Genomic DNA, 27041 nt, shown 5'->3' on the forward strand with positions numbered 1-27041 from the left:
GTTGCCTGGGGAAGCTGTAGCTACCCCATCCCTGCAGGTGATCAAGGCCAGGCTGGATGGGCCTTGGGCAGCCTGGTGCAGTGGGAGGTGTCCCTGCCCATGGGAGGGGGGTTGGAACAGGATGATCTTTAATGTCCATTTCAACCCAAGCTATTCTATGACTGTATGATCAAATGTTTCTTCCAGTGTGTGCATAGGCTTAGAATTCAGCTTTTTGTGGGTTCATAAATGTCTAAAGTTTGCTATATTTGACTGCAGCCAATAAGCGCCTGGTTTTTCAGGTAGGGATAAACCTTCCTTGGGATTTAAACTCCATACAAAGTATAATGCAAGGTGCATTAAAAGCATATAATTAATCACTTTTAAAAGAAGATGCTAAGGTTGCCTGCTCTGTACAACCAGAATGCAGACTGTCCACTGTTGCAAAATCATTTGACTGCATGAAGCCATGTTTTTTCAAATTAAAAGTCTAAGAACACCCATCCAATCCAGTAATCTGTCTCAAACATCTCTTAATGCCTTTAAATAATGAAATAAGCCCTACCTCTTCATATGTCAAACTAGAGTGCCTGCAAAACATGAGTCATTTTTTTGTCTGACCAGTGTATATAAGGAAGCAAATGATACCTTATGGGTTTTCACGTCATGTCTACAATCAGCACATGTATTTTTGTGCCATACTTTCACTGTTAGGACTCTTTTCTAGGAGGAATGAAGCTATATACCACCCCAGTTTTTTCTTATATAATGATATATAAATGACACTATTTAATGTTTTTCTCGGCTCAGAATAGTGCAGAAATTTATTTGATTGAATGCAGAATTTTCACAGTTAAGATGTTTGAAAATAAAATGCCATGTGGTTTCTAGTTTGCACGCTAGTATCCCAGAAGGCTGCTGAAATCTGTTTCCTTGGAATTACTTTGATATTGCCTGTTTTGCTCTCATCTTTCTCTGGGGACAATATGGACACTTGCATATTCATAAATGCGTTTCATGTAGTTTCTGGATAAGGAGACTGTTGGCATCATAGGAGCCCCTGCTTCCATAGTCTAGTGGCAAGTTGAATATCCATTGGAGAGTGTATGCAGTGGAAGGAGGAAACTCAAAACACTGTTTTCATGTTTTTCATATTTGTTTTACCTTTTTAGTATGATAAACAAAAATGGTGTGTAATTTTCCTCTAGAAATAGAAAAAAATACAAAGGTGTTATGTGGCAATAAGAATCACTTTTTATGGCTCAGTAACAACCAGCTAAGTGTGCTACTGTTTAGGTTGCAGCATTATGTCCATCATAAATGCAGTTTTCAGAAGTTTTTTTCAGCTGTGAAAGTCTGCTTCAGCCTGAACCTTGGCAAGGTGTTTCTCTGCCTGAGAATGAACTTCTTTCTTTTTCAGCTGAAGTCATAGAATCATAGAATCACCAGGTTGGAAAAGACCCATGGGATCATCGACTCCAACCATTCCGATCAATCACTAAACTATGCCCCTCAGCACCTCGTCCACCCATTCCTTAAACACCGCCAGGGAAGGTGAATCAACCACCTCCCTGGGCAGACTGTTCCAATGCCCAATATCCCTTTCCGTGAAAATTTTTTTCCTAATGTCAAGCCTAAACCTCCCCTGGTGGAGCTTGAGGCCATTCCCTCTTGTCCTGTCCCCTGTCAATTGGGAGAAGAAGCCAGCTCCCTCCTCTCTACAACCTCCTTTCAGGTAGCTGTAGAGAGCAATGAGGTCTCCCCTCAAGCCTCCTCTTCTCCAGGCTAAACAACCCCAGCTCTCTCAGCCGCTCCTCATAAGACCTGTTCTCCAGCCCCCTCATCAGCTTCATCACTCTTCTCTGGACACGCTCCAGAGCCTCAACATCCTTCTTGCACCCCAATCAGTGTATATCTGCCCCCTACAATTTGAAATGTGTTAACCATGATGCTCCTTAAATTTACTTTTTTTAGGCTGCTCTGAAGTCATCTAGTTAAAGGAGACACTCATGTCTTTATTTTATAACTTCATTTAGGTTTTGATTCATGGTAGACTTGATGTCAAGTCCTGCCCAACACTGGCTGATGTCCAGACCTAGCTGATGTTAAACTTTGAGCTGCTGTCCAGCAGCTCACCTAATGTTGTTTTTTGTGTGTCAGCTTTTTCAAGTCCTTCCTTATAGCATGTATTTACTTTGCATGTCAGCTCTCCACGTCATACAAGTCTTCTAGAAATCTGGACTGGGTGTAGGAAGACATAAATGCCCTATGCTTTTTCCATTCTCGACGCAGGAATTCATAGCAACTGTTCACCTGGGATGAAAAGCTAATGTAACTTCATAGAATCATAGAATAACCAGGTTGGAAGAGACCCACCGGATCATCGAGTCCAACCATTCCTATCAATCACTAAACCATGCCCCTTAGCACCTCATCCACCCATCCCTTAAACACCTGCAGGGAAGGTGACTCAACCACCTCCCTGGGCAGCCTCTGCCAGTGCCCAATGACCCTTTCTATGAAAAATTTTTTCCTAATGTCCAGCCTAAACCTCCCCTGGTGGAGCTTGAGGCCATTCCCTCTCGTCCTGTCCCCCGTCACTTGGGAGAAGAGGCCAGCTCCCTCCTCTCTACAACCTCCTTTCAGGTAGTTGTAGAGAGCAATGAGGTCTCCCCTCAGCCTCCTCTTCTCCAGGCTAAACAACCCCAGCTCTCTCAGCCATTCCTCATAAGACCTGTTCTCCAGCCCCCTCACCAGCTTTGCTGCGCTTCTCTGGACTCGCTCCAGAGCCTCAACATCCTTCTTGTGGTGAGGGGCCCAGAAATGAACACAAGATTCGAGGAGCGGTCTCACCAGTGCCGAGTACAGAGGGAGAATAACCTCTCTGGACCTGCTGGTCATGCCGTTTCTGATACAAGCCAAGATGCCATTGGCCTTCTGCTGGCTCGTATTCAGTCGGCTGTCAACCAACACCCCCAGGTCCCTCTCCTCCAGGCAGCTTTCTAGACAGACTTCTCCCAGTCTGTAGCACTGCATAGGGTTGTTGTGCCCCAAGTGCAGGACCCGGCATTTGGCCTTGTTAAACCTCATGCCATTGGTCTCTGCCCAGTGGTCCAGCCTGTTCAGATCCCTTTGCAGAGCCTCCCTACCCTCCAGCAGATCGACACTTCCACCCAGCTTAGTGTCATCCGCAAACTTGCTAAGGGTGCACTCAATGCCTTCATCCAGGCCATTGATAAAGACATTGAACAGGGCTGGACCCAGCACTGAGCCCTGGGGAACCCCACTTGTCACTGGCCTCCAGCTGTATTTAATGCCATTTTGCACCACTCTCTGGGCCCAGCCATCCAACCAGTTTTCCACCCAGGAGAGTGTGCGCCTGTCCAGGCCAGAGGCTGACAGTTTCTCAAGCAGAATGCTGTGAGAAACTGTGTCAAAGGCTTTACTGAAGTCCAGGAAGACTACATCCACAGCCTTTCCCTCATCCAGCAGCCGAGTCACTTTGTCATAGAAGGCGATCAGGTTAGTTTGGCAAGACCTGACAAGGTTGGAAAAGACCCACAGGGTCATCGAGTCAAGCCATTCCTATCAAGCACTAAACCATGCCCCTCAGCACCTCATCCACCCATCCCTTAAACACCTGCAGGGAAGGTGACTCAACAACCTCCCTGGGCAGCCTCTGCCAGTGCCCAATCACCCTTTCCGTGAAAATCTTTTTCCTGATGTCAAGCCTGAACCTTCCCTGGCAGAGCTTGAAGCCATTCCCTCTTGTCCTGTCCCCTGTCACTTGGGAGAAGAGTCCAGCACCACCCTCTCCACAACCTCCTTTCAGGTAGTTGTAGAGAGCAATAAGGTCTCCCCTCAGCCTCCTCTTCTCCAGGCTAAACAACCCCAGCTCTCTCAGCCACTCCTCATAAGACCTGTTCTCCAGCCCCTTCATTATCTTTGTTGCCCTTCTCTGGACATGCTCCAGAATCTCAACATCCTTCTTGGGGTGAGGGGCCCAGGAATGAACACAGAATTCAAGGAGCAGTCTCACCAATGCCGAGCACAGAGGGAGAATAACCTCCCTGGACCTGCTGGCCACACTGTTTCTAATACAAGCCAAGATGTCATTGGCCTTCTTGGCCACCTGGGCACACTGCTGGCTCATGTTCAGTCAACCTACCCCCCTATGTCCTTTTCCTCTGGGCAACTTTCTAGCCAGGCTTCTCCTAGTCTGTAGCACTGCATAGGGTTGTTGTGCCCCAAGTGCAGGACCCGGCATTTGGCCTCATGCCACTGGTCTCAGCCCAGCAGTCCAGCCTGTTCAGATCCCTTTGCAGAGCCTCCCTACCCTCCAGCAGATCAACATTTCCACCCAGCTTAGTGTCATCCACAAACTTGCTAAGGGTGCACTCAGTGCCTTCATCCAGGTTATTGATAAAGACATTGAACAGGGCTGGACCCAGCACTGAGCCCTGGGGAACCCCACTTGTCACTGGCCTCCAGCTGGATTTAGCACCATTTACCAGCACTCTCTGGGCCCAGCCATCCAACCAGTTTTCCACCCAGGAGAGTGTGCACCTGTCCAGTCGAGAGGCTGACAGTTTCCTGAGCAGACTGCTATAAGAAACTGTGTCAAAGGCTTTACTGAAGTCCAGGAAGACTACATTCACAGCCTTTCCCTTGTCCACTAGTCGAGTCACTTTGTCATAGAAGGTGATCAGGTTAGTTTGGCAAGACCTGACTTTCAGGAACCCATGTTGACTGGGCCTGATCACCCAGTTCTTTCGCATGTGCTTCATGATAGCACTCAAGATCACCTGCTCCATGACTTTCCCTGGCACTGAGGTCAGACTGACAGGCGTGTAGTTTCCTGGATCCTCCCTCCAACCCTTCTTGTAGATGGGCACAACATCAGCCAGCCTCCAGTCCAGTGGATCTTCCCTTGTCAGCCAGCACCGCTGCAAGATGATGGAAAGGGGTTTGGCCAGCACATCCGCCAGCTCCTTCAGTACCCTAGGGTGAATCCCGTCCGGCCCCATAGGCTTGTGGGTGTCTAGTCGGGCTAGCAAGGCTCTGACCACCTCTTGGATCATGGGAGCCTCATTTTGCTCCTCTAGCTCCTGGGTTTGTACACAGACGGAACGACTTTCTTTACAATTAAAGACAGTGGCAAAGAGGGCATTAAATACCTCAGCCTTTTCCTCATCCCCTGTCACTGTTGTTCCTTCTGCGTCCAATAGGGACTGTATGGTCTCCCTAGTCCTCCTTTTATTATTTATATATTTATAGAAGGATTTTTTGTTATCTTTCACAGACTTGGCCAATCTCATTTGTAGCTGAGCCTTAGCCCTTCTGATTTTTTCTCTACACAGTCTCACTTCCCTCCTGTAGTCCACCCAAGAGGCCTGTCCCCTCTTCCAGCGCCCATAAACATTCCTCTTCCTCTTGATATCCCTCAAGATCTCTCTATTCAACCAAGCTGGCTTTCTCCCCTGCCGGCTTTTTTTCCGGACCACGGGGATGGCTTTCTCCTGAGCTGCTAGGATTTCCTTTTTGAAGAGCTCCCAGCCCTCATGGGCTCCCTTGCCCTTAAGTACTGTCTCCCATGAGACTTTACCAACCAGCCTTCTGAAGAGTTCAAAGTCTGCCCTCTGGAAATTTAATGCTACTGTCCTACTAACCACCCTCTTCACCTAGAACAGAAAACGCTATCATCTCATGGTCACTTTGTCCTAGGCATCCACCTACTGCTACATCCCCCACAAAGCCTTCTCTGTTCACAAACAGCAGGTCCAGGAGGGCACCCTCCCTTGTTGGTTCATTCACCAACTGTGCAAGGAAGTTGTCTTCCACGCACTCCAGGAACCTCCTAGACTGCTTCCTTTCTGCCCTATTGTACTTCCAGCAGATATCAGGAAGATTGAAGTCTCCCACAAGAATGAGAGCTCTTATTAGGTTATCCAGATACTGCTTTGGGTTATTAATACTTCAAACAGTTACAGTTGAAAAGTACAGCTAATGAATGAGGATCTGTGTTTTTGTGTGCTGGTGAGATGTTATACTGACTTTAAGAGCAATATGCAGTGAAGTATTATAGCTTTGCAAAGAAGTCTGAATATGAATTGTCACCCTTAAGTGTGGATATTTTACCATTATTTATTCTGTCCAGCAGTAGTGATTGTGATTGATGTATTACAGACAGCTTCTGTTACCAGTTGCTCCTCTGTCTCACAGTTCCAGAACTTGGATCAGAGAAATAATTTCACCTATTCAAGTATTCTTCTTTGGAGTTCTATAGGAACATTGAAAATGTTGCAGTCCACCCTGTGTTCCGGAAACTGATACCACATGTATAGAGGGATGTTTTGGAAATGCATCTAGTTGATCTGCCCCAATGCAGTGTGAGTTGAAGAAAGCCTTCTTACAGCGAGTCTGCCTATGCTTATTGGAGTCAGTGGCACTCCTTCTTTGGCCTGAGGCAGAATCCAGCTACTGAGACTGCAGTCATATTTTCTTAGGAAAATACTTCTGATAGTATGTGTTGCCTTTATTACACCCATGTAATATTTAGGAGTTTTTCAAATCATATTACTGATGAAAACTGTATTAACTATTAGTTCATGTTTCAAATTTCATGTAACTATTGTTGTTCTTGTTCTGGACAATATTATTCCTGTGACTGAGATGTCAGGTGCTTGCTATTAATCTCTAGTTCTTTCTCTCCCCCTCCCCTTTTTTTAGAGGCCTTTGAGTCTTTGCTTCACTCTGCTGAAAACCGCACAAGTTCCCTGTTTGAGACAGCTTACAGACCTGTGGCAAAAGAAGCAGCAGCACCTGTTAAAGAACTTTTTACAGACATCTCTCTATATATCCTGTGTGCAGAAACTACAGTGGAAAGTGCAGTATTACGGTTCTTTGACAGTCTCTTTCCTCTGGTGTTTAGTCGGCTAATAAACCCAGGAATTACAGAATTATCAGAGGACTATACAGAATGTCTACGGCTTATGAGGCAAGACATAAATCCTTTTGGACACTATTCTAAAAACATGGTTACAGAGCTGTCAAAATATCTTTGGGCAAGTAGGATGCTCAGCCAGGCCCTCAGTCTGGGCATTGAAGTGATAAATACGACTGAACATGCAGCTCTCACAAAGGAATGTAGCAAAGCTCTGGTGAAGATGCAGTACTGCCCACACTGCCAGGGCCTGACGCTAATCAGACCCTGTGTCGGATATTGTCTAAACGTGATGAGAGGCTGTTTAGCCAGTGTTTCAGAACTGGATGCACATTGGAGGGAGTACATCTCCACACTGGAATATCTGACTAATGAAAAAGCTGCTTCACATGATCTGGAAATTGCAGTGATGGGAATCCAGAACTCCATCAATGAAGCCATCCTCCATGCACAGTTGAATGGACCACAGATCTCTGCTACAGTAAGTGCTGTCTAACTATTCACTACTCCCATTCATCACTTTTAGTATTTGGTGAATTAATATTTGAACAAGTTGGTATTGTCTTTGCAATATTTTTTGTATCTTCAACTAGATTTTGATCTGTGAAAGCGTTACAGATAATTATGATGGATTCAGTAGAGTCTGCTTTGAAATGGAAGGATTGGGAGGAATTCTATTCCTTGAGAAACAACCCTGTAAAGCATCTGCTCAGACTTGTCTGTAAAATCTTCTAAACAAAACATTGGGATAGATGCATCAACAATGTATTTTCATATTCTAAAATATCTGGTTCTGTAGCTCTAGGAGCAGTGTTCCCCTGGCATGTAGTGTGTAGGGACATTCCACAACAATCAGTATAAGGAGTTAGAGGAGGTGGTTTCTAAGTAAAGGCAAAGATATTAACTGTTTCATCACTTTACAGTCCCTTTACTTTTGTGTAGACTGAGGCATCAGGAAGGTAGTACAGGTCTATAATGAGCACCCATTATACAACATTTGGGAAAAGAGCATGAAAAAGATCAAGCTTATTTGACAGCATTTATGTAAATAAAGGCTAAAAATACAGTTAAAGTGAATCCAGTTTTGTATGTGGTAGATTAAGGAGGAAAGAACTAGGATGGTAGAACTGTCTCATAAATAGTAGCAGCATTTGACTGGCAGGTGCTCTCACAAGATATTGAAGGTTAGTTCAGAAATTATTGAAATGATTCATGATGCAGCTGACTACATCTATATGAAGTTGAACATGATTGTCAGTGGAAAGAAATAAAAATAACACCTTGGCCTTAAGCAGAGTAAAGACTAGTCTACAAAATGCTGATAGCTTTGCCTGTCTTGAAAGTAAAGGAATTCTTGCAGGGAACAAATGAGAAGGAAATACACAGACCTAAAAACTTAATTCCTATTAAGCCACCATGTCATGTAAGAAAAAAAGTACTGCAAAGAGTCCACAGAAAGAAGCTGTGGCTTCTGGGGTATTCTAACTAATGATGTATTTTACTAGGAGAAAAATACCTGTATGCTTGTAGCTTTCCAAGATAACCTATATCACAGATCTCTTCAATCTAGAACACCTGTCACAGCCAGGGACTTCCAGGCAGTATGATATGTAGATTATAAAAAACTCAACCACTTCTAGTAATGTGATAAAATTCTCACGTCAGTTTGTGTTCCCTCAGGTTCTCCTTTCCTTTTCATCAATGACATATGTGTCTGCTAGTTTATCTGACATCTGAGGATAAACATGAAAAATGAAGAAAAGATTTGTCCAAATTCCTGGATAGTGCACAGTAGGCACTGGAGCAGATCTGTGCCGCAGATGTATCCAATAAAGCAGTGTTAAAACTAGAACATGCAATGAATGATGTTCTTGCATGTGCTCTAATTTTTACACAGATGTTATTTTTATGGGTGTCTAAAAGGAAAATCAGTGTGTTATTATTATATGTATTAGTTTTATCTCATATGGCTTCATTACTGATGACACAGCTATAGTTAGGAATAAAGGTAAGCTTTTTAACTAGTAGAAGCAAAAAAGGTCTGATGGATTTTTCTTGCCATATGTGCAACATGTTACAAAACGCTACAACATAATTCTGCATTGCGTTTGTCAGCTGTGTAATTAATATGTACTTACTTGTTTACTGATGGGATAAAAGTAATAATCCAGGTGAATATCAGGAACTCAAGGAGTGTATTCCTTTTAGCTGATTTGGAAGTAAAATTTTCTTTAATGATCATCCAAACAATTTCATTTAGGTCTTTCTCAGTTCCCTAGCAGTAGACTTAAATGCTTTCCTTCTATTGAGAATGAATTCAGAAAGTGAGGTTGTGTTTGAAATTATATTAATTTATTTTTCCCCAAAGTTGTCTTTGTTTTTTCTCTGTACACAGAAGGTTGTTGGTTTGTCTAGGAATGGCTCTCTAGGATAGCAAAGGATGTTTTCTTTTTGAAAATTAAAAGTGTATGCTAATGCATGTTATCCTCAGTCTTCTAGCTTTTTCACTTGTCAGCAGAATAAGATTATATTTTGAAGACAGAGCACATTCCAGTATTTGAACAAGCATTAATCTGATACCGATTTAAAACTTTACTGATTAGTTACAGAGGATAACCATTATTTAGCAAATTGAGCCTAATTAAGCAGTATTTTTTTCTCTGAAGAAATGGAAAGGAGTTCAGTCCTCTGCTTCAGGATTTTCGGCTGTGAGATGACTTCTCGGAATCCAGAGTCTTATTCTCAATTACACTAGGGCCCTTCTGGGCCATGCTAATGAGATTTGTACCCAGTGTATTTACTGTTTGGTTTTTTTTACTTAATGGGCATTTTTTTTCTGAAAAGATGATACCTTCTCTTTTCCCTTGATGCAAACAAAGAGACCTCTTTCTGTTCATGCAGTATGCTCTTCCGCTTCTGCAAAAGTAGAAATGTTTAACTTATGTAGTTTCCGTTACAAATGCTGTAATTTGTTTCATTCAATTATAAATAATCTATGGAAAACTCATTCAGGAAAGCAGAGCACTCCTAGTAATTTTCATTTATCCTGAGGCAGCCTGAATTAATGCACCTTCTCTCTTAGGGAACATTTTACATTTTTTAATAGACAGTTATGGCTAAAAATTAGAGTTCTTTTTTATTTTGCTGCCTGCCTGGGTGATAATGAATGATGGAAAGTTAGATTATTTTTTCTTTAGAACAGGGGGAAGGAGTGAAGTAAACCAATATGAGGTGCACTCAATTATTATAAATTTTTTTTTAAAATCCTATTTGTATGTAGAGTGCACACCTTCAAGAGACTGGCCCCTGCTGATCTCATCCATTACAGCCAAGAGATTTGCTGGGGTAGCATGTGTGAAAGGTAACCTTTAAGATATTAGTAATCTCTCCTCGGATGTCTCCTGAATATGCCATGTCATTTGTTCAATAATACTGGCTTGTATCCAGTTTACTTAACCTAATGTGGGCCAGCCTCAGTCTGCAGCATCAGCAATCATAGTCATTGCTTTCTGGTTTGTCTCCTGGAATCTAATTGTCTTTCATAATGGTAGGAGCCCTGACTGTTGCTCAGTGCCAGCTGCGAAGACCAAGTCTGTTCACCCTTCTTTACAATTTTTTGAAGACCTTTTTCTTTGTTTTTTACTTTTGTGTCTTTGTTCTAAAGCCAGTCTGATTTTTCATGCGTTCAGGCTAGTTGATTGCTGTGTTTCAAACTCAGTAATTGTGCATAATTCCCGACTTTTTAATTTTCTTTTTACTTTTTATTCAAAGTGAAAGTGAGGAGCGGCAGTTCTGAAGGGCATGGTGGCTGCTGGCACTGCAGGGAAGTGTATCATCAGGCAGTAGAACAGGTGCTATCTACACCTGTACAGCCCGGAGGTGGGTCCCAGTAAGGTGGTGATCCAGTGCTTGTGTAGGGCTAGTGAGGGCTGCTTGTAAGACCATGGGGTGTGCACGGGGATAAGTGTAGGAAACACAATAACGGAGGAGTTAAGGAGGGTTTCTGTTGGACAGGGTTGGGACTGACTAGCCCCACTAACTACAAACGTTCTCTGCTGCTACAGAACATGTCCCAGTGCTGCAGTTTTGACCTTCAGTTGGCCTTACTCATCTTGCTTGCAGAGCAGCACTGCTTTTTCTGGCTCTGGAAGGTACTGATATGTGGGATGGATTTTCCACTGACAAGTGGGAGCTCCAGAGTCAGCACTCTGCTCAGGTACAAATACCCTCTTAGCTTTGGCAATTCATGTTTACAGAGAGATTTGTCTCTCCCCAGTCTGTGAGACTGGACGTGTCGCTTCCCTGTGTCAGAGGAGCATGCTGATGTCTAATAGCAGAAGGACAGTTCTTTCATTTAGTAGATTATCTGAGCATACAAGATATATTTGCCCACATCAGTAAGCTTGGTGTCCCTGATTTCCCTCTGGACTCTGGAAATGGTGATTTGTTCCCTGTTCCACAGCCGTGCACAGTGCTCTATGGGTGGCTGGCAGGGACTATGTATATTGGTTGCAGTCGCTGGGTCATCCTTCAGCAGTGAGATGTGTGAGGCTGCCAGCCCTGGTATTTGGTGTTTTTCTTTATGCTTTAATTCAAAGGGCAGCAAGGCTACATGGAAGTACCTCTTTGGAACAGAAAAATTCAGTATTTCTAATGTTGCTGTGTGTCATTGCTCCATTTGTCAAGGGCAAGGCAGAGGCAAGATGTTCAAAGAAGAAACACTTAATGGTCTGAATTCCACTTCAGCTCACTAGGATTTGAACACATAATTACCTGTTGCTGTTCTAAATGCTTTTCCCATGTATTGCTACAACCTCTAGTCTGCATGTGTCCTTTTGTGAAACCTGCCAGACTGCCCACATAGTGGAAAATGTGGAGTGATGTGTGTTAGCAGAAATATTTGGAAATGGGAAGGCACATATTCATCTGTGTGCTCTTGATTCATGAAGTTCATAAAATAGGAAAATAGGATCTTAGAGAAAAGGCTGCCAAACTTAGAGCCGCAGGAGATTGATGTGTAATAACCTTACAAATTTGAAAAGGAAATGGCTGTACTATGAACAAAATAATTTGTGCTGAGTGAGTTCACAGCAACAAAAAGCTTCTGCCAGCCAGTAATGAACTACTTGGTTAATGACATTGAACAGTATCATAAAACACTCCTGAAGACTTTGGAGAATACTCAGAGCTGAACTCAGCTGCTTCCTTCCTGCAAGTTTTCCAGTTCAAATGATCAAAACTAGGTGTTAATAAGCCTAAGAACCATATTTAGCAGAGGTTAAAGCAGTGTATTTGATTCGTTGTGGTTAGATTGCTGAAAATTACTGTAAAAACACACAGGGAGAGCAATGTTGGTGTAGTATTTGCACTAGAAATGGTATTCAAAATGGCATTTTGCTTTTTATAAGCCCTTATCAGGAAGTCTTCTCTGAAAAAAGAGATTGCATGAAACGCCTGGCTGTGATGAGGTATCTGTAAATGATCTCGAAGGCACCAGAATGGTTGCTCTGTTGAAGCTGTCTGATTTAGTAGAGGCTCTTGCTGATGTGATCTTGAGTGGCACCATCACTTACATTGTAGGCATGACCTTGTGTATGTTGCTCTCATTAACCGAAGTTGCATGAATGTACATCAGGTTCAAACCCTTTGTGAATCCAGGGACAGGAGGAGACATTTTAGAAACCTGGTGAATTGCACTGAAGTCACATCTAGTAATGTAATGAATCCATTTCTGTGCAAGAGGCAAAAGAACAGTTTTCACAGTGGTGTGAGACTTAGAAAAATGTCTACAACAAAATTTTCTTTTATTTCTCTTGGGCTTTATTTCTCTTCATACTGCTCTTATATTACAGTCAGTCATGAATGGATTTTTAAAAATGAGCTGTGGAACTATATATCTGGAATCAACTGAATTTCATGGAGTGTATGGATTATAAGTATCTAATTCTTGTAGTCAGCTTTGTAAGTCTTGCCCTGTGCTATTTGCTTGATTTAAAATCATTTTGACACTTGAGTACTGTAGAAGTGTTTGTGGAAATAATAATCTAAATTGTTTAATGCATTTGCCTCGTTCCCATCTGTTACAAAAGTCCTCTAGAGAATTAAAACTCATGTAGTCTTTGAACATCTCTTTAAGGGGATGCAGGTAGCTTTCTGGCCTCTGTTGAGTAATAGCAGTTCTCTTCCATGCAGATGTTTGATACCAAAGATTAGCCTGATTTACTGGTGTTAAGGATCATCTCATCTGTAATGATGGGACTGCTCGAAATTTGGTATTTACATCAATGTGAAATATGCTAAACCAAAGTATGTATATTAAAAAAATCGAAACTGTTATCAATCAGAGTGGGAATAAAACCCACTGCATAATTACAACTGAGTTGGGTCTGAGAGATAGTTACAGGGTGTTATCCAGCTGTAATGTTATTTGACTAAATATGTAGATAAGAATTTGGTTTCACGTAAATTGTGTAGCCTTAAGTTTGCTTTAGCAGAAGCAATCATTCATTTGGATGTACGTGTCTCCTCCTACCCAAAGGCATTCCACTGCAAGTCATATCATCACTCTGAACTGACTGCTGACCTGCTGGTAATGCTCAAGTACAATATTAACAAGTCATTAATCTGCTGTAAGATAAAACCCCCCTCTTTTCTGCCTGGCAGAGCAGTATTCAAGTTCTCTCTTCCATTCCCTAAATATTGCATTTTGTGTAAATATGTAACCTGAAAGTTTTATGCTAAACATTAATATCTGTGGAACTGATGGATGTAGCTTTTTACCAGCTTTTGATCTGAGACCAGCTCTGATTGTCGTTAACCATTTGTGGTTAGTTACTGTGATTAAAGTTTTGGGAATTATCATGATTTGGGGCTGCTGCCTTCTGACAAAGGCCTCTGTCTTTGAGAGGGATTGTGGCACCATTTCTTTCTTTTTCTGTTTATGGTCAAGATACCTTTGTTAAGACTTGTCTGATTGCCAAAATATTTGTGGAGAATATGCAAGATACTTGTGTGTTTGTGGTCCCAGGGATGCTGTTAAGCTAATATGCAGATGTGTGCTTTCAGGTGATTTTGCATGCGTGTTTGTTCGAAACAGATGAAATTCTGCAGGTTCTGGCATTTGCATGAGCACATACTAGTGTATGACCAGTAAGTTATCCAAATGTATTGAGTAAGGATAGCAGGCTCAATATAGAGCCAAGAAATATCCTGCATTCAGAGTAAGAGGCGTAAACAGTGTAGTAGAAAAATTCATTATTTATTACTTACTTTGCATTATGGCTATCATCATCATTTGGGGAAAATAATTAAGAGATGATAGATGTCCGAAAAATACATCTTATTGCTTTGTTGCTTTTTCAAAAAAGCAATGAAACATCATTCTTAATACCAACTTAAAAATGCATGGTCAAAGAAGCAAGTGTCCTTGGCCACTGCTGGAGCATTAGGTGTTGCTTTTTCAAAAAACCAATGAAACATCATTCTTAATACCAACTTAAAAATGCATGGTCAAAGAAGCAAGTGTCCTTGGCCACTGCTGGAGCATTAAGTCTACCCCTCTCTGATGTTAAGTGCTCTAAAGATCACTGCTTTTCTTCACTTCTTCCTATAAGTGAATGGCCAGAAAGCCAACAACATCCTGGTCCACATCAAAAAAGTATGGCCAGTAGGTCAAGGGAGGTGATTTGTCAAACTGAGGTTCTCAAATTTTTCAGCACCTTTTGATTCCTAGAGAATTAGTTCCTGCAAAATCTACATCCAAGTGTAATTATATTAAAATAATAATTAAAAATTTACCCCTAGGTCATAACCTGTGTAAGATACATAGTCAGAATCCAGGTTAATTAAGGGTTTGAGCAACCTGATCTAGTGGGATGTGTCCCTGCCCATGGCATGAGGGTTAGAAATGGATGATCTTTAAGGTCCCTTTCATCCCAAACCATTCTCCAATTCTATGACAATAATGCTCATTTTCACCCTGAAGTTAAAAATGCTAAAGAGCATGCCCTAAGTCATAATACCTGTGTCCTGTTTGACTTTAACTTGGTGCTGTAGGAGGAGGGTGTGCCCATGTGGGTCTGATGCTAGGATATGAGTTAAAGAATAGAAGCCATAGTCATAAATCTGCCAAGATGGCACAGTTGTAATTTTTCAGAGACAGCATTGTCGCTGAGCACTCTTTATCTTATTTGGAATATGATTCTGGTGTAAGCACATTGTCATTATTACAGTTGAAAGATGAAGGACATAAATCACAGAATCACAGAATCACAGAATAACCAGGTTGGAAGAGACCCACTGGATCACCGAGTCCAACCGTTCCTACCAAACACTAAACCATATCCCTCAGCACCTCGTCCACCCGTGCCTTAAACACCTCCAGGGAAGGTGACTCAACCACCTCCCTGGGCAGCCTGTTCCAGTGCCCAATGACCCTTTCTGTAAAGAATTTTTTCCTAACGTCTAGCCTAAACCTCCCCTGGCGGAGCTTGAGGCCATTCCCTCTTGTCCTGTCCCCTGTCACTTGGGAGAAGAGGCCAGCACCCTCCTCTCTACAACGTCCTTTCAGGTAGTTGTAGAGAGCAATGAGGTCACCCCTCAGCCTCCTCTTCTCCAGGCTAAACAACCCCAGCTCTCTCAGCCGCTCCTCATAAGGCCTGTTCTCCAGCCCTTTCACCAGCTTTGTTGCTCTTCTCTGGACTCTCTCCAGAGCCTCAACATCCTTCTTGTGGTGAGGGGCCCAGAACTGAACACAGTATTCGAGGAGCGGTCTCACCAGTGCCGAGTACAGAGGGAGGATAACCTCCCTGGACCTGCTGGTCACGCTGTTTCTGATACAAGCCAAGATGCCATTGGCCTTCTTGGCCACCTGGGCACACTGCTGGCTCATATTCAGTCGGCTGTCAACCAACACCCCCAGGTCCCTCTCCTCCAGGCAGCTTTCTAGACAGACTTCTCCCAGTCTGTAGCACTGCATAGGGTTGTTGTGCCCCAAGTGCAGGACCCGGCATTTGGCCTTGTTAAACCTCATGCCATTGGACTCTGCCCAGCGGTCCAGCCTGTTCAGATCCCTTTGCAGAGCCTCCCGACCCTCCAGCAGATCGACACTTCCACCCAGCTTAGTGTCGTCCGCAAACTTGCTAAGGGTGCATTCGATGCCTTCATCCAGGTCATTGATGAAGACATTGAACAGGGCTGGACCCAGCACTGAGCCCTGGGGAACCCCACTTGTCACTGGCCTCCAGCTGGATTTAACACCATTTACCACCACTCTCTGGGCCCGGCCATCCAACCAGTTTTCCACCCAGGAGAGTGTGCGCCTGTCCAGGCCAGAGGCTGACAGTTTCTCAAGCAGAACGCTGTGAGAAACTGTGTCAAAGGCTTTACTGAAGTCCAGGAAGACCACATCCACAGCCTTTCCCTCATCCAGTAGCCGGGTCACTTTGTCATAGAAGGCGATCAGGTTAGTCTGGCAAGACCTGCCTTTTGTGAACCCATGTTGACTGGGCCTGATCACCCGGTTCTCTTGCATGTGCTTCATGATAGCACTCAAGATCACCTGTTCCATGACTTTCCCTGGCACTGAGGTCAGACTGACAGGCGTGTAGTTTCCTGGGTCCTCCCTGCGGCCCTTTTTGTAGATGGGCACAACATCAGCCAGCCTCCAGTCCAGTGGGACTTCCCCAGTCTTCCAGGACTGTTGGAAGATGATGGAAAGGGGTCTGGCCAGCACATCCGCCAGCTCCTTCAGTACCCTAGGGTGAATCCCGTCCGGCCCCATAGACTTGTGACTGTCCAGTCGGGCTAGCAAGTCTCTGATCACCTCCTCTTGGATCATGGGAGCCTCATTATGCTCCTCTAGCTCATGGGTTTGTACACAGGCGGAACGACCCTCCTTACGACTAAAGACTGAGGCAAAGAAGACATTAAGTACCTCAGCCTTTTCCTCATCCCCTGTTACTGTTGTCCCTTCTGTGTCCAATAGGGACTGTATGGTCTCCCTAGTCCTCCTTTTATTATTTATATATTTGTAGAAAGATTTTCTGTTATCTTTCACTGACTTGGCCAATCCAATTTCTAGCTGAGCCTTAGCCCTTCTGATTTTTTCCCTACACAATCTCACTTCCCTCCTGTAGTCCACCCAAGAGGCCTGTCCCTTCTTCCAGAGGCCGTAAACATTTCTTTTCTTCTTGATATCCCTCAAGATCTCTCTATTCAACCAAGCTGGCTTTCTCCCCTGCCGGCTTTTTTTCCGGACCACGGGGATGGCTTTCTCCTGAGCTGCTAGGACCACCCCTTTGAAGAGCTCGATATAGTAAGAGTTCAGGATTTTGCTTGAAGCACAATGCTGAGCAAGACAATCAATAGTTGGGATAATGTTTATGGAAATGATGATGCTCAAGATGACAGATAATATACTTAGTGTTTCAACAAGAGTTGTGTACAGTTTCTTCTACTTTGTTTTTTATTTTATTCTGCGACTATCTATTGTGACCGTCCCTAGACTGTGCAGTGATCTACTAAAATCAAGTGTTATTTTCTATTACAAATTCAATTTAAACTACAAAAGGGAAACTAGAGGTGCAGGTTTTATTTATCAAGCTGACTTTCTGTATTGTGGTTTATAAAATATGATGGATTTTGTAGCTGCGGTGCTTTGGCATTTTGGCACTTCTGTTTGTGTGGTTTATTCTGGTCTTATAAATTAACAAGGCATTAAACAATGAAGTTAGAGTGGTGCTGGGTTGTGGTCCAGTCCCTGGTAAAAAATGCAGCTCTAGCATAATGGCAGCTAGACTGCTTGTTATTCATTGTAAGCCGTCTAGCTATGCGAGTGTTAGATATTTGACAGCACTGAATAGATTGCAGTCAGCCACACAAACTACCTCCAGTGATGTGGAAAGGACCATGAAATGGAAAGGACCATGAAATTGTTTTAGCAACAGCTAATTCTCTTGAGTCTTCTATGGCTTCTTTTTTTTTTTTTTTTTTTTTTTTGGTATAGTTATGTAAGCTTTTCAATTATTTTGCATTTAGTGTAGTTTAGATTTTAAAAGAAAAACCTCACATCCATCCAAACTGTATACTGAGCAGTGGTACCTTTCTTTGAATAAAACATCTGAACTATAAATAAAATTACAGCATTGTTTTTTTGAAAGTGATTTTTCTATAAATAACTTCTAGTCCTACTTCTGTCAACAAAGCATTTGGGTGCTAGTCTGTTAACGTGTAGATATTTCTTTTCATGTCCCTGCTCATCTTTTAGCTGTTGAAATCCCACAGAAGCTAAATGTTGCAGGGTTCTTTTACAAGCTTAGTCTTTTTGATTTCCAGTTAAAAATGTGTGTTATTTCTTCCACCTTTCCTTACTTTGAGTATTTTTTTCCTTTTGAATAGCTTAGACTGTGGATTAAATGTGTTAAAGGACATAAAGATGTGTCCTCAGCTGTCAAATGTTTCATAAGAGCTTATTGCCTCATAATGTGCCATAAGAAAAATGCATGTGTCTTTAAGAAAAATGCATGAATGTAAAGCACTTAAATAGTCTGGGAGACACAATGGCAGCAGCTGTGGAGGAACCTTGAAAAATTCTGGCTATTGGAATACAAGGGGAAGATGGAGAATGAGGAGATACTCAGCTGTTATAGCTTCATTGAAGGGACGATGAACCAGGAATTTGGGTAAAATGTTCAATTTTGAAGTTTGTCTGGGTGCAAGGCTTCGTTCTGCTGACACAGATGGGAGAATGAAATTGGATTGAAAAGCAGATTGGTTCTGTTGTCATCTTCTGCCATGAAAGAGGCTACCTCCTGTTTTCGTGGGAGACTTCAATCTTCCAGATATCTGCTGGAAGTACAATACTTCAGAAAGGAAGCAGTCCAGGAGGTTCCTGGAATGTGTGGAAGACAACTTCCTCGCATAACTGGCAAGTGAACCAACAAGGGAAGGTGCACTCCTGGACTCTGTTTGTGAACAGAGAAGGCCTTGTGGGGGATGTAGTGGTAGGAGGACGCCTGAGACAAAGCGATCACGATATTATAGGGTTTTCAGTTCTAGGTGAGGTGAAGAGGGTGGTTAGCAGGTCAGTCGCATTAAACTTCCAGAGGGCAGACTCCGGAATGTTCACAAGGCTGGTTGGCGAAGTCCCATGGGAGACAGGCCTTTAAGGGCAAGGGAGCCCATGAGGACTGGGAGCTCTTCAAAAAGGAAATCCTAGCAGCTCAGGAAAAAGCCATCCGCATGTTCCGGAAAAAGAGCTGGCAGGGGAAAAAACCAGCTTGGTTGAGCAGGGAGATCCTGAGGGATATCAAAAAGAAGAGAAATGTCTATGAGCTTTGGAAGAAGGGACAGACATCTTGGGTGGGCTACAGGAGGGAAGTAAGATCATGCAGAGAAAAAATCAGAAGGGCTAAGGCCCCACTAGAAATCAGGTTGGCAAAGTCTGTAAAAGATAACAAAATTCTTTCTATAAATATATTAACAATAAAAGGAGGACTAGGGAGACCATACAGTCCCTATTGGGTGCAGATGGAACAGTGACAGGGGATGAGGAAAAGGCTGAGGTACTTAATGCCTTCTTTGCCTCTGTCTTTAATTGTAAAGAAAGTTGTTCCCTCTGTGTACAAACCCAGGAGTTAGAGGAGCAGAACGAGGCTCCCATGATTCAAGAGGAGGTGGTTAGAGACTTGCTTGCCCAGCTGGACATGCACAAGTCTATGGGGCTGGGTAGGATCCACCCAAGAGTATTGAAGGAGCTGGTGGATGTGCTTGCCAAATCCCTTTCCATCATCTTGCAGCGGTGCTGGCTGACAAGGGAAGATCCACTTGACTGGAGGCTGGCTGATGTTGTGCCCATCTACAAGAAGGGTTGGAGGGAGGATCCAGGAAACTACACGCCTGTCAGTCTGACCTCAGTGCCAGGGAAAGTCATGGAGCAGGTGATCTTGAGTGCTATCATGAAGCACATGCGAAAGAACTGGGTGATCAGGCCCAGTCAACATGGGTTCCTGAAAGTCAGGTCTTGCCAAACTAACCTGATCACCTTCTATGACAAAGTGACTCGACTAGTGGACAAGGGAAAGGCTGTGAATGTAGTCTTCCTGGACTTCAGTAAAGCCTTTGACACAGTTTCTTATAGCAGTCTGCTCAGGAAACTGTCAGCCTCTCGACTGGACAGGTGCACACTCTCCTGGGTGGAAAACTGGTTGGATGGCTGGGCCCAGAGAGTGCTGGTAAATGGTGCTAAATCCAGCTGGAGGCCAGTGACAAGTGGGGTTCCCCAGGGCTCAGTGCTGGGTCCAGCCCTGTTCAATGTCTTTATCAATAACCTGGATGAAGGCACTGAGTGCACCCTTAGCAAGTTTGTGGATGACACTAAGCTGGGTGGAAATGTTGATCTGCTGGAGGGTAGGGAGGCTCTGCAAAGGGATCTGAACAGGCTGGACTGCTGGGCTGAGACCAGTGGCATGAGGCCAAATGCCGGGTCCTGCACTTGGGGCACAACAACCCTATGCAGTGCTACAGACCAGGAGAAGCCTGGCTAGAAAGTTGCCCAGAGGAAAAGGACATAGGGGGGTAGGTTGACTGAACATGAGCCAGCAGTGTGCCCAGGTGGCCAAGAAGGCCAATGACATCTTGGCTTGTATTAGAAACAGTGTGGCCAGCAGGTCCAGGGAGGTTATTCTCCCTCTGTGCTCGGCATTGGTGAGACTGCTCCTTGAATTCTGTGTTCATTCCTGGGCCCCTCACCCCAAGAAGGATGTTGAGATTCTGGAGCATGTCCAGAGAAGGGCAACAAAGATAATGAAGGGGCTGGAGAACAGGTCTTATGAGGAGTGGCTGAGAGAGCTGGGGTTGTTTAGCCTGGAGAAGAGGAGGCTGAGGGGAGACCTTATTGCTCTCTACAACTACCTGAAAGGAGGTTGTGGAGAGGGTGGTGCTGGACTCTTCTCCCAAGTGACAGGGGACAGGACAAGAGGGAATGGCTTCAAGCTCTGCCAGGGAAGGTTCAGGCTTGACATCAGGAAAAAGATTTTCACGGAAAGGGTGATTGGGCACTGGCAGAGGCTGCCCAGGGAGGTTGTTGAGTCACCTTCCCTGCAGGTGTTTAAGGGATGGGTGGATGAGGTGCTGAGGGGCATGGTTTAGTGCTTGATAGGAATGGCTTGACTCGATGACCCTGTGGGTCTTTTCTAACCTTGTGATTCTGTGATCCTGTGATTCTGTTTCTTTGCAGGCTTTCTCTGTTCTACACTATCCCCTGTAGCTGTTTTCTGGAAGACCAAATAGTTTTGATCCTCTCTAATCAAATTTTGTGTTGGTCTTTACTTCAGACCTAAAGCTTGTGTGCTTGTGAGCCATCACAACATGTGAATCCTCATTTCCCCAGGGGTGGGCCAAGTTGCCACTGAGTTCTCTAGAGGCCATTTACTACTGGAATATTTATGAGTGGATGATAGGGAAAGAGAAGAAAATGCAATAAGTCTTAATATTTGAATAAATATTTGAATCTCTGTTCTGTCAGAGTGGAGTCAGGACTGCATTTTGAAAGGTGATCATTGGGCCCTTGTGTAGTGGACTGGCAGGATGTGATAAGAAAATATGTTTTACAGGAGAGTTTGAGGAGCAGGAATCTGTCTGGACAGCAAAGAGGAAATTGGGATTTTCTGTCCATCATTGTGCCCTCACTGAAGAACACTTGTTTGCATGTTGCCACTGCAGAAGTATTCAAAGATGTGCACGTATTTCCTTAGAAGATGCATTGGTACCTTCTAGGGGACATCATGATTTCTGTCTTTCGATTTTGGGGTTTTTTTTTGTGATTTAATCAATGACTTTTGTTACAAGCAGCACCACTTAATAAGCTGGTTGGTTTTTTTATTTTGATAACTGCTGTTACTAAAATATATGGACTCTACCCTTGGTTCTCATTTTATTCTAAATACACTTGCTATACCATTTTAAATACATAGTTTCTTTGCTTTTTCTCTAATAAGAAAATATGACACTGCTGCCTTCTGTGGAGGCAGAAGGAAGTAGTTGTTTTGTACTTGTATATGAATCCTTGCTGTCATGCTGTATGTGATGCTAGACCAAGAACTTGAAGAGCTTAATAGGTTTTTATCTTCTGTTTTTTTCTGCACCAAAAGTTGTGACTCAGCTGCTACCAGCAGAATCAAAAGCAAATGCTTCCAAACAAGTGACAGGGAAGCAAAGCAGAGAAGAATATTTGTGCCAGGTTGACCTCTGCTGACTGCCCATCAAGGCATTCTCCATCTTCCTCCTCAACAGGATGGGGAGAAAATAGGATGGGAATTCTCACGGGTACAGGATCTCCCTCTATTTATTAATGCCATGGGCAAAACTGACTCGACTTGGAGAAAACTAAGTTACTGCCACTCGAGATACTGTTGGATGGTAAAAAAAGGTGAAAAATGAAAAGTTTCCCCCTGGCCCAAATTCCCTCCTTCATTCCCGACTCCCTTGTCCCCCAAGGGACATCACCGGCTCTGGCTGGCCCCGTAGTGCCTGGCCCTGGGGCAGCTGGAACCACCTGGAACTTCTGTGTCTGGCCTGGGACAGCCCTGTCCTTTCCTCACAGAGACTCTATGGGCACTCTATATGGGCGTGAACAGAGAGGAGAAATAGCTTGGAGTCAAGGATCAGCTTTTTAGGGAATGGAGAATTCAAGTAAGCAATTTAATAAGATTTAGGCTGGACGTTAGGAAAAAACTTTTCACAGAAAGGGTCATCGGGCACTGGAACAGGCTACCCAGGAAGGTGGTTGATTCACCTTCCCTGGAGGTGTTTAAGGCACGGGTGGACAGGGTGCTAAGGGGCATGGTTTAGTGTTTGATAGGAATGGTAGGACTCAATGATCCGGTGGGTGTCTTCCAACCTGGTTATTCTATAATCCTGTGATTCTATGAATTAAAGAAGGGAAACTTTCAAAACCAGTAAATTGTGCCTGAGCCCCAGTTTATGACAGGAATTCATCAGATTCCTGGAATGATGGCTGTTGAAGTAAAAGGAGTATAAAGCACAGAAAGTGATTTGAGGTGATGGAGAAGTATATTACACTGTTCTCAATTAAACTAATGACTGTAAAGCAATCTCCAAAGGAAAATAAAAGGGAAGACCTGCTGGTAAGTGGAAAACATCTCTTGGGTCTAATGGCATTTTTTGATAAAACAAAGTTATCACTGTTAGACTGGGACAAGTTGTGGTTCTGAGAGAGTTTAATTTGTGCAGAAAGAAGTAAAAAAATTGAGGGGTAAAAGAGCTATCAAATAGGAAGAGATTTAGAACACTATGAAGTTGAAGGGAGGCAAAGCAATGAGAAAGATATGTAAGAAAGACATGGAAAAGAGCTAGAAAAACAATTATGGGGGAAAAAATATTTGAAAGATCAAAGAACTGGAATGTGTTTTAAAACAGAAGAAAGAATGATAATCTTTTACTGACTATAGGCAGGTACCAACAGATGGCATGGGCTGGTTGGTCTTACAAGATACTAAGCAGTACAAGATGATTTCCATGGGTTATTCAGAGAAACATAGATTTAATGGAATGGGGGTGTCATGAGTTGGGTCCAGAAGCAACATGGCCACAATTACAGGTCTTCTCAATAAAGCTTAGCAACTTGAATAGTGTCATATAAACACAACTGTGCTGCATCTGGATGAAAGCCTGTAAGTCTACATGGTGCTGTGCATGACCTTCTGGATTTGCCAAACAGAGTGATACTCCGTTTTAACTTGGCTGTGGTTGCGAGCTCAGTCAGGAATTTCCTGTAGCGCTGTGTGGCTACAGTTTTTCCATTAAGGCTGAAGATATTCCACATGATGGGTTTCCTGTGACACCCTGTGGAGAAGGGCGTCAAATCTAATTTGTCAGGGTGGGCAGGCTGGCTTCTCTGGAGAAGTCTTTCTTTTTGGTGATTATATTCCTGCTATCCACCTCCTTATTTTGTCAATTTGAGGTGGTGGTGGTGATTTATCGATGTCAGTACGGTCTCCCTCTCCCCTAGACTCCACCCTGTTTGGATAATTCTGCCATTTTAAGCTGGTCTTTAGCCATATTTTGCCTATACTAGAGGAGTCCTGGATGGGCTAATCTGCCTGTGAGCTCTCCTGAGTGGTTAGCCTAACTTTCTTAGGTGTGCAGTTATCTGCTGCTGATATCTAGGAAAGGACCAGAGTGTGTGAATGACAGCGCACATCCTGTCACACTCATGGTGGCAGCAGATCTCTAGGGCTTTTGTTCAGTTTTTCTGGCCCTGCTTGGCCCTGCCCGGCCCTGCCTTACCTCTTCTCCCTTTAATTGGTTGTGTGTGTTTCACACAAAAGCACTCTGCATTTTTTTTGCAAGGTATGTGATGTATATTACTGTAGAAGCTTTAAGCATTAAGTATATATAGTCTATAGTTCTCTTGTTTTTTAAGTGTGCCCAGCATATGCCCTCAGTTCTGAGGCTTCATTCTTGATGAAACTGAGAATTCAGCTTCTTTCTGGATCAGGTCAGGAAGCTGCTCCATTGATAGGCTCTGAATTTCAGTATGAGCTTAATTCTTCATGAAGGTTATTTGAACTGACATGATAATCTGAAACTAAAAAAAGGATAGCTTGTTCATCATAGCTAACTATGAAAATACATAATCAGTCTATGATTCCATTTTGAGACGACATTTAGTGACCCAGAATTTCCAACGCATAAGAAATGCAATGCACTTTTAAAAGCCTTTTCATATTGCTCCCCACTGCATATGAACCCATGAAAATTTTTTGTTGCTCCTCTTCAGTATAATTAAGTGCATTTTTGGCATCAGATTCCAAGTAAGTTGTTATAAAAACAAGAGGGAAGTCAACAGATAATTTTTTTCAGAGCAAATTAAGCCTAAATCTCTTTCTCTTAATCTTTGAAACTTTAATCTTCTAGTACAGAAACTCACGACAGCAATATGCCATGCTCAGGGAATGTGTACCTGCTGTGAGCCAGATCCCAGCAAGTAGAAGCCTGCTGAGTTTTAGCACTGCAATGCCAGTTCTTGCCAGCTGAGGGTTTGATCTATGCAGTTCATCTCTGTGTGCTTTCAGCCCTTTGAACTATTATAACCAAATTGCAAGTGCCTGGATTAAGCATGAAGAAATAATGTACACAGTGTGGTTTGCCTGGGAAGGAATCTGCTGACTTCCCAGCCCTACTGATCCATTGTAGAAATGACTCTTATGCGTCACAAACTCAGAGTTGGATGAATGTTTGGATGTGTATGTCAAACCTAGCTTGCTTAGCTCATAAATAAACACGTGTTCCAATCTTAATTGTGTCCCTTGTAGCCTCTTGCAGAGATCAAAGCAAGCCACTTTCTGCTTAGAGTTGTCTTAGGTTTGTGTTGTCAAAGGTTTCAGTGCATAGAAAACTGGCAGCAGGCTTAAGGGAGGGTGTCATGCTTGATTTCCTGAGTCAACATTTGCCTCGTGCATAAAATCTGCTCTGATTCAGAGTCTTCAGTGGGATCTGTGATGTAGCAGCAGGATGGAAGTTGGCAGGCCTATTTTTTCAGTACAAAAATGTATGATAGACTTTTTTTTTTAAATTTGCTTTTTATTTTTCAGATGATTTGCCTTCCTGCCATTCATGATCAGTTGAAAGCTGTATGTTTTACACAACTAGTCTGGAATGTATTGGGTAGAATCACATATTGCTGGAGCTGGGAGAGATTCCAAAAGCCTATCTAGCCTAGCAGAAGGATCAGCTATATCTTTTTGGTTTATGTTACTTTTGTAACACTATGGAATAGTTTTTACAGAGAACTCCTGCCAGGAAACAATTTATTTATTTTGTATTTCTGTCTACTCTTGTTATATTCACCTATTCTGGTCCATTTAAATAACTTCAGCAATCTGACTTGAAGGACAGAGCCAGTAGCACCACTCTAGTTTTGGCATTTATATAAACTGTACTTCCATAGTTACAGCCCTCTCCTTTCATACTTCTGGCCTGGTAGTTGACTTCATCTCTATATAATACTTTTAATTCTTATCTCTAGCTTATCTATTCTACGGTGCTTCTCTGATTTTTTTGGGAACTGTGTGATTTATTAACTACTTAATATGCTAGTGCAATTGTAATTTGGGTTAGAATGGGCCCCGTACTGAAGATGCAGAACCAAAGCCAAAGTCAAAAGTACTAAGCGAAAGTGCTAGGTTGAGCAAGAAAAGAAGAGTGAAGATCTGTTATTGTCAAAGTTCAGCTTCTTGGAGAAAAGTGAACAAGTCGGTCTAAAAAGAAAGGAGTCTTTAATGAAATAGATAAAAGTTGTTTTCTGAAACCTGAGAAAATGAGACTGATCTTTGGAACCACGGTGATATGGCAGAAGTCTGAGGGGACGGTGGTGAAAGGAGATCAGCTTGTGTGTTCTCCCGTTGAAGAGCTGGAGAACTATGCTGGAAAAATAAAAGGGAAGAAAGAGTTTGTCATTGGTGAGAGGAGTTTGGTATTTTTTCCCCTGGGACTACTTTCTACTTTCAGTCTGCTTTTCTAAATATGTATCCTAGATCTACAACGAAGTTGGTTCCAAGAGATAATGGCATTAATCAGAAATAGGAGGTGGCTTATGATTCCGTGAAGTTGCATAGTTATGAACTATTACTGGATATTTCTTGGAAAGTCAGAAATTAAGCCATCAAATATTGGACAGGTCCCACCTAGACTTTCTCCCTAATATTTCTTGTAGTAATTTTACAAGAAGAACGAGAGTTAATTTTTCTCATTTTACCACAAACACTTTACAATTTTAAACTATTCAAGTAGAATGATTGTTGTTGATTTTTCCTTGCTTTATCTATAGGTTTCATTGCATCTTTAAAGTTAGGTGGACACACTGAAAAGTATTAAAGACTAAGAGCTCCTCCAGTCTTTTTAGATTACAGTTTTTCTGAGGTAGAAGATGCTGCTTGCCCTAGTTAGATCATTTACAGTTTGTATTCTGATACGTAGTAGGACTCTGAAATAATTTAACTTTGTTTATTTGCTGCCTGTGTGTATTTTCTGGTAGGTTTAGATGCAGCTATCTGGTTGTTGGCATAGGATGTTCAGAGCTTTTAATGAGTTATACAGA

At 42.9% G+C, this 27041-nt stretch overlaps 1 protein-coding gene across 7 annotated transcripts in view; it reads left to right on the top strand.

Annotated features, from left to right (window-relative positions):
• LOC138724681 (glypican-5-like) overlaps nucleotides 1-27041 on the top strand; it is a 480713-nt gene that overhangs the window by 93329 nt on the left and 360343 nt on the right. For all 7 annotated transcript variants that reach the window (XM_069864872.1, XM_069864870.1, XM_069864871.1 and 4 more), the window contains exon 3: nucleotides 6709-7403. In XM_069864872.1, the coding sequence (XP_069720973.1) occupies nucleotides 6709-7403 (695 nt within the window). The remainder of the gene's footprint in view (nucleotides 1-6708; nucleotides 7404-27041) is intronic.

The sequence above is a fragment of the Phaenicophaeus curvirostris genome, chromosome 10, assembly GCF_032191515.1.
Source record: "Phaenicophaeus curvirostris isolate KB17595 chromosome 10, BPBGC_Pcur_1.0, whole genome shotgun sequence".
Classification (NCBI taxonomy): domain Eukaryota; kingdom Metazoa; phylum Chordata; class Aves; order Cuculiformes; family Cuculidae; genus Phaenicophaeus; species Phaenicophaeus curvirostris.